This window comes from Brachionichthys hirsutus, chromosome 15 (genome assembly GCF_040956055.1).
Source record: "Brachionichthys hirsutus isolate HB-005 chromosome 15, CSIRO-AGI_Bhir_v1, whole genome shotgun sequence".
NCBI lineage: Eukaryota > Metazoa > Chordata > Actinopteri > Lophiiformes > Brachionichthyidae > Brachionichthys > Brachionichthys hirsutus.
The window spans coordinates 12,783,943-12,791,442 of NC_090911.1; the positions used below are offsets into that span (position 1 = coordinate 12,783,943).

Sequence of the window (7,500 nt, forward strand, 5' to 3'; positions counted from 1 at the left end):
GGGGGGGGGGGGGGGCTTATCGGCCCTTTGTGTCCCGCCGTGTTGTTTGAGGAGCCTAAGCCGCCGTCCTCTCTGCGCTACGCCTCTCAGGTATTTGTGGACCCGCCCAGATTTTAACGGCGAACATTCTAACACTGAGGAAGCGTGAGGAATGTGTTGCGTTTAGCGCTCTGGAGCCGTCCTTCCTCCCGTGATGTCCCACGGAGACACAGTGAGACGTCATTAGGCCTGTCTCACCCCCCCCCCCCCCCCCCCCCCCAGCATGCACGCGGTCCCGCTTTAATGGACTGACAGGAACAGGAAGTGACTGCTGTCTGTCTGCTCCTCAGGAAACCTGTCCCAGACGTGCAGCGAGGACGGCTGGACGTCCCTCAGCATGGACGCCTACATTCTGGACTGCGGCTACGACCCCAACAGCACCGTGGACGACGGCACGGTCGGTACGGCGGCCGGCGCTCCTTCCGGTCCGGCGCCCAGCGCCCATTGATCGGTGATTGGTTGTTTCAGGGGGAGTTCCTCGACGCCGTCAGGGCGGGCTACACCGTCGGCCACAGCGTGTCCCTGGCCTCGCTGGCGGCCGCCATCGTCATCCTGGGTCTGTTCCGGTAGGGCGATCCCACAAACGCCGTTCCCTCAGTCGCGACCCAGAAACGCACTCAAAGTGAGGCCGAGGCGTGTGCGCGCCCCCCCATGTTGGCGTGGAGCGTGTGGGTGTGGCTTGTGTGATGACATCTGGCAGGCTAAACAACAGCAGACGTGTTTACTCCGCCGCCGCTTTGGGACCGGATGCTGTGAGAAGCGTTTGCTGTTTACGCTGGACGCCGACGCCGCCGCCGCCGCGCTCAGCCAGCTGGTCGATGCTGTGTATAATCGGACCCGTCCTGGTTGGATGAGTCGCCTGATGGGGGGGGGGGGGGGCGTTCGTCTGAGGACACCCAGGATAGAGGACTTATGTCCACATTCTCTCTCAGGCCTGGATGTCAGAACGAGGTTTTCACTTTCTGCCAGATAAATACACATTTGAGTGGAAACTACACTAGCATTAGCATTAGCATTAGCATTAGCAACAGAACAGTAGGAGCACATTACAAAGCTGAAGCTCAGTTAGTGTTTGTCTCATGCTAGTCTGAAGTTCCTGATATACTTTTATGTATACTTCTGTGTATACGTCTGTGTATACTTCTATGTTTACTTCTATATATAATTCTATGTATATATACTTCTATATATACTTCTACGTATACTTCTGTGTATACTTCTGTGTATACTTCTGTGTATACGTCTGTGTATATTTCTATGTTTACTTCTATATATACTTCTACGTATACTTCTGTGTATACCTCTGTGTATACCTATGTGTATACCTCTGCGTATACCTCTGTATACTTCTACGTATACTTCTGTGTATACTTCTGTGTATACTTCTGTGTATACTTCTGTGTATACGTCTGTGTATACTTCTATGTTTACTTCTATATATACTTCTGTGTATACCTCTGTGTATACCCCTGTGTATACCTCTGTGTATACTTCTACGTATACTTATGCGTATACCTCTGTGTATAGCTCTGTGTATACCTCTGTGTATACCCCTGTGTATACCTCTGTGTATACTTCTACAAACGTTCTGGGTTATTCACAGGAAGCTGCGCTGCACCAGGAACTACATCCACATGAACCTGTTTGTGTCCTTCATCCTGAAAGCCGTGGCGGTCTTCATCAAAGACGTGGTTCTCTTTGAAGTCGGCGAGACGGACAGCTGTCAATCACCTGTGAGTAGCCACACGTGCTCCTGCTTCTCTCTGCCGACGCCCTCCCGTTGGACGGACGTCGCCGTTAACCGAAGGTCCCGGTGCTGAAGGTCTTCTGGGTGGAGCCCAGCAGGATGTTCCTGTTTGCAGAACGCCGAGCCTGGAGGCGGAGCTTCCTGATGGACGGGATTAGACCGGACTGTAACTGGCTTCACTGTCGTTCGTGCTGCGGCCCCCTGAGTTCTGACGTCCCTGTCGTTCTGCAGGTGGGCTGCAGGGCGGCGCTGGTCTTCTTCCAGTACGCCGTCACGGCCAGCTACTTCTGGCTGCTGGTGGAGGGCCTCTACCTCCACACGCTGCTCGCCGTGTCCTTCTTCTCCGAGAGGAAGTACTTCTGGTGGTACATCCTGATTGGCTGGGGTACGTGTGCTGATGATCAACGTTGGTTCGGTCCCGGTCGCTAGGCAACCTGAACGTATTACCTGGGTACTCGGGTCCTCACGGTGGACACGCTCCAGTCCAGTCCGCCTGATGTTTGTCTCAGCAGCGGGGAGGACGGCCCAGATCAGAACGCTCACGTCTCTGCTTTGTGGTCCACAGGGACGCCGACTGTCTTCATCTCAGCGTGGGCGATCACCAAGGCGTCCTTAAATCATCAGGGGTGAGTCTCCGTCTGTCTCCGTCTGTCTCTGTCTGTCTCTGTCTGTCTCTGTCTCCACCCTGTCTCTGTCTGTCTGTCTCCACCCTGTCTCTGTCTGTCTCTGTCTGTCTCTATCTCTGTCTGTCTCTGTCTGTCTGTCTCTGTCTTCTGTCTGTCTCTGTCTGTGTCTGTCTCTGTCTGTGTCTGTCTGTCTCTGTCTTCACCCTGTCTCTGTCTCAGTTTAAAGGGTTTTGTCTTCCAACAGCTGCTGGGAGACAATCAATGACAATCCGTGGTGGATCATCAAAACGCCTATTTTAGCCACCATACTGGTGAGTCCCGTTGTCGGGGGCAACGCTTCCGTGTCAAACAGTCATGTGACCCGGTCTGTGTCTGCAGGTGAACTTTTTCCTCTTCATCCTCATCATCCGGATTCTACGACAGAAGATGAACTGCCCGGACATCGGGAGGACGGAGTCCAACCAGTCCTGGTGCGTTTGTGACGCTAGCGCTAACGCTAACGCTGATGCTAACGCTAACATTAGCGCTGACGCTAGCGGAGTTCGCTTCTCTCTCAGGAGGCTGGCGAAGTCCACCCTGCTGCTGATCCCCCTCTTCGGCGTAAACTTCATCGTCTTCGCCTTCATCCCCGACGGCGTTCGCTCCAAAGCGAGGATGGTGTTCGACCTCGTCCTGTGGTCGTTTCAGGTACCGTGTTGGCATGGCGACGGCACGAATCGGTTTTGTGTTCCTGTGAGGGAAACCTCCCCCGGGGGGGTTCTCCTGGGAAACGGGAACGCTACTGCCTGGAGGACGCTCGTAATCTCGCCGCCGTCGTTCATGCACAAACATCTGGAGTGTTTCCAGCTGCTCTCGGGTGACCTTCGTCTGCCTCGTCTTCCTCTCCAGGCTTCGTTGTGGCCGTTCTGTACTGCTTCCTGAACGGAGAGGCGAGTAACCCCGCCCTCCTTGATCGCCCCGTTCCTCCTCCACCTCCTCTCACTCATGTTTGTCTCCTGCAGGTACAGGCAGAGATTAGGCGTAAGTGGCGCAGGTGGATGTTGCAAAGGATCATGGGTAGGGACCCGAAGTATCAGCAGCCCTCCATCGGGAGCAACGGGAACAACTTCAGCACCCAGATCTCCATGTTGACCAAATGCAGCCGACGACGGGGCGAGGATCCGCCTGCCAGGAGGACGTCTCCGTCACCTGAGGACAGAACGCCGTGGCCGCGGCGTGGACACGACCCGTCTCTGGACACGACCCGTCTCTGGACACGGCGTGGACGCACCCGTCTCTGGACACGGCCCGTCTCCGGACACGGCGTGGACCCGAAAAAGGAGGACTCAGTCTGGCGACTAATGGGAGCTTCAGCGAACTGAAGGCGGGACCGTGATGCGAGGGGCGGGGCCAGAGACCGTCCCAGGCCCGGGTCACATTCCAGAGGAGATTTATTTATCTCAGGCTTTTAGTTTTCTGTCTGCAAGCTTTTTATTTGATTGATTTTATTGGTCCACATGTGTTCCATTATCGGCCCACAGATAAACACACCGAGCCGCGTGGGCGGAGCCTTCTGCTGACTGGTGACTCATCCGTTGGTGATTTTATTGTTGCTGTTGTCGCTGGGCGTTTGGTGGAGGCGTGTCAGCCCGCTACTGCCCCACAGAGGATGACCTCGACCTCAACCTTCGCTGTAGCGCCACCTTGAGGCTTACGTCGCATCATCGAGCCCCACAAACTGCTCGGTCCAGACTTTCATGCTGAGGTGAATCATCGAAGTGTAACGATAATAATTCAACGTCGTTTTTAGTTCTTAAGCCAGTAATCAATCAATGATATTTACCTGAACTGCTTCTATGAGCCTCAGCTGTGTGTGCTAATGCTAAGCTAGGAGAGTTTCATATGAAGTTGTTGGCTCAGGTGTCACAGGAAATGGATTAAAGCTGTGTGTCATTAAAGGCGTGTACAGGTGAACCGTCCAGGTGTGTCTGCTGATGAATTAAACCACCGCTAGAGCAGCCATCTTTATTTCTGCTTTAGATAAAGGAATCAGACACGAAAGGTTTAAGAAATATTCCAAAAACAGCAACAACTTAAATACGTTCGACTCGTTTCCGCCTCCGTCTCCGGTCTCTGTCGCCCCCTGCTGGAAGACACGGATAAAACAGGTTATTCCGTTTTGGACCCGGGTCGACAATGACGTCACTCTCACCTCGCTGCTGTGATGTCATCGGCCCAGCTATAACTTGGTGAGACGCAGAGTGTTGAGGCGGACCGGCAGAACCGTGGATCCCTCGGCGAAGCTGATCTCCCTCAGGGATCCCGTTCCAGCATTCCTCCGACTCCTCGTACCTGTTCAGAGCGAATGACGTCACTTCCTGCGCCGGGAATGAATCAAACGCGGGTTCAGTTTGAACGACTCCGGAATGCAGCCATTTTTGTAGGATTTGTAGTTCCTAGAATCCGCCTGTGAAGGTACTTTCTGTCTTCAGTAGTTCTTAAAAGCGTTTTCCCCGTCCCGCTGTCCCTAAGTGAGCTTTGAGATGTCCCCACCTCCAGATGTCTCTCATCTCTGTTGGGACGGGCTCCTCACTGGTTTCACTGGGCATCATGGCGAACCCCCCCAACGCATACAGGAACCCCCTAAGGAGACCAGGCTGAGGGAGCTGCGCTCCTGGGGGAACTCTGTGAATCCGGCCCACCTAAGACACACACACGTCACCATGGCAACAGCAGCAGCAGCGGCGCGGTGCCGGTGAGTACCCAGCCGTCTCACCTGTTGGTGGTGATGTCATAGACCTCGATGGAGCTGGTCAGGCCCCCGTCCGTGACCCCCGTCGCCACGAATATCCGGTCCCGGTGGACGGCGACGCCAGACAGCGAGCGGGCCGTCGTCATGGGAGCCAGGTCCTTCCACTCAAACTTGGACGGGTCGTAGACACAGACTCGCCTCAGGCATCTCCTGCAGAAGGAAGAAGCTCCGCCTTCAAACACGAGTAAGTAATACGTCATCAATACACAACATATCAGAAAGGGGCAGCGGTGAGGGAGGAGTTGCATTATGGGAAGCGTAGTCCTACTAGAGTATCCAGATAGAATGGCCTCTTCTGATCGGACCAGAAACCCAATCCGTGCATTAACCCTTTAGAAACCGTCTGTGTTGCTTAAATCGATTCTAAGTGATTCTAAGTGATTTATTGATCAGCTCTGTATTGATTGTGCACTCCGGCATAGATGTGGATGATTAAAGATCCTCCTGGGGCCGCTCACTTGCTTTCAGACTTTCCTCCGATGACGTAAACCAGACCTTTGTGGGACACGGTTCCGTGTCCGTAGACCTGGTAGGGAAGCGGGTCGGACTCCCCCCATTTGAATGACCTAAAGAAACACGAGCAGACAGAGGATAAATGCAAACCGTAAATATAAATGTCTCACGTCGTTGTTCCTGAGAAGTAACATAAGAATGTCTGTATTTAAATCCGGCTTTCACTAGCTCCGCCTTTTATCAGCTGATTCCTTCCTTGCGGTTCTGAGAGGTCCGAACCATTTGAACGAATCGGATCTCTTGTCGTTGGGAGACTCACTGCCGGTCGTAGATCATGACTGAGTCCAGCGCGTGTTCGCCGTCCTTCATCTCCTTCCCCCCAACAACAAGATGGCGTTTTCGGCTTCGGTCAGGCCGAACAGGCAGCGGGGGCCGGGCTGCGAGGGCATCCCCAACACTGGGAAGTGGCCGGGTCCAGCTGGGCGTGAGGACAGGTGCGTGGTGAGGGGCGGGGCGCTGCGGAGGCAGACATGTTGCGTCTTCACTAACCTGCAGGAAGTACGAGCTGAACGGCGCCTCTTTGTCGTGCTCGTCGTAGCGCACCCCCCGACGACGAACACCTGGTTCTGATCCGTCACCAGGCTGCAGTGGTTCTTGGGAACTTCTGTGGACTCTGAGACCACAAAGCATTCGTTCCCAACCGGGTCGTAGGCCACGGTGGCCGCGGCGCTGATCATCAGCAGCAGATCCATCTGGAACATTCCGAAGCGGGGGTTGTTGTTGAGGATGGCGGCAGGTACCCTTCCTCCTCCTCCTCCTCCTCCTCGTGCTCCTCGTTTCCTCCTCGCCCGTTGGCCTGGTCGCCGCTGGACTTGGTGGGCTTTGGGAGACGCCCTCTGTGGGCGTCCTTGACGAGTTCCAGGTCCTCCTGGATCTCCTGGCTGAAGCGGAGGTACTGGTGAAGCTCCACCTCCTCTTTGAAGTAATCCACAGGTATGAGCCTGAAACGGACGCAGTGCAGCAGCTCCGGCAGGTCCTTCAGGCGCTCGGCCTCGTCGTGTCTCACCCAGTCCATCAGGGACTCGAACACCGTCTCCTCCCGCTCCACGTTGAGGGCGTCCGAGGCGATGATGGCGGCCAGCTCGCTCGGGCCCAGCTGCAGGAAGTCCTGGTCCCGGACCACGACCTGGTAGCGCTGGCAGATGAAGTCTCTGGCTGCCAGAGCGAGCCTGGGACAGTCCAGAAGGAGCCCCAGCCTGAAGACGGCCAGGCAGTTCCCCAGCAGCAGCTTCTCCCGGAGGTAGGACACGCACGCGGTGAAGATGGACGGGATCTGGTAGGCGTCGGCCGCCATGAAGACGTCCTGGACGTTCTGCTCCGTTAGACTGATCTCAGAGGTGTAGAGGTAGCGGAGGACCATCCCCAGAATCCCCGGCTCCACGTCGTTCAGGACGATCGCCCGCCTCCCGCTCGGCTCCGGGTCGGACAGGAACACGGCCTTGAAGAACGGGCTGCTGGCTGCCAGAACCAAGCGATGGCAGGGGAACTCCTTGTCCCGGACTCTGAGGACGCAGTCCACAAACTTGTCGTTTTCCAGGAGGTCACACAGCCCGTCCTGAAGGAGCGTCTGCTGGTACAGCCGAGGCTGCTCCGCCGGGTCCATGCTGATGGCAGCCATGCTCCTCGCCATCCTCGTCCTGCTCGCTCGCCAGCGTGGGCGCTCGGGTCGGCCGGCGGTGTCTGTGGCTGTCAGGAGTATTTATAGACCCGCCCCCTTCCTGTCCCACAGAGACCCCCACAGACAGCTGAGTGGCCCCCCCTCATGGATAACGCCCACGCCCCCC

General features: G+C 55.8%; 2 protein-coding genes across 2 annotated transcripts; one reads left to right on the forward strand and one right to left on the reverse strand.

Annotated features, from left to right (window-relative positions):
* Nucleotides 1–193: 193 nt before the first annotated feature.
* LOC137905107 (vasoactive intestinal polypeptide receptor-like) lies at nt 194–3,604 on the forward strand. Its single transcript, XM_068749337.1, is given in 12 exon segments — nt 194–218; nt 330–436; nt 508–605; nt 1,643–1,772; nt 2,018–2,171; nt 2,352–2,412; nt 2,657–2,723; nt 2,791–2,882; nt 2,970–3,098; nt 3,299–3,341; nt 3,414–3,549; nt 3,552–3,604. Coding segments are annotated over 12 exon segments (1,095 nt in total).
* Nucleotides 3,605–4,609: 1,005 nt separating this feature from the next.
* LOC137905010 (kelch-like protein 40a) lies at nt 4,610–7,380 on the reverse strand. Its single transcript, XM_068749234.1, is given in 12 exon segments — nt 4,610–4,708; nt 4,710–4,743; nt 4,945–5,029; nt 5,032–5,093; nt 5,168–5,353; nt 5,662–5,769; nt 5,976–6,045; nt 6,048–6,113; nt 6,116–6,134; nt 6,206–6,255; nt 6,258–6,446; nt 6,449–7,380. Coding segments are annotated over 12 exon segments (1,845 nt in total). The 5' UTR covers nt 7,347–7,380; the 3' UTR covers nt 4,610–4,630.
* Between the last annotated feature and the right edge of the window lie 120 nt (nt 7,381–7,500).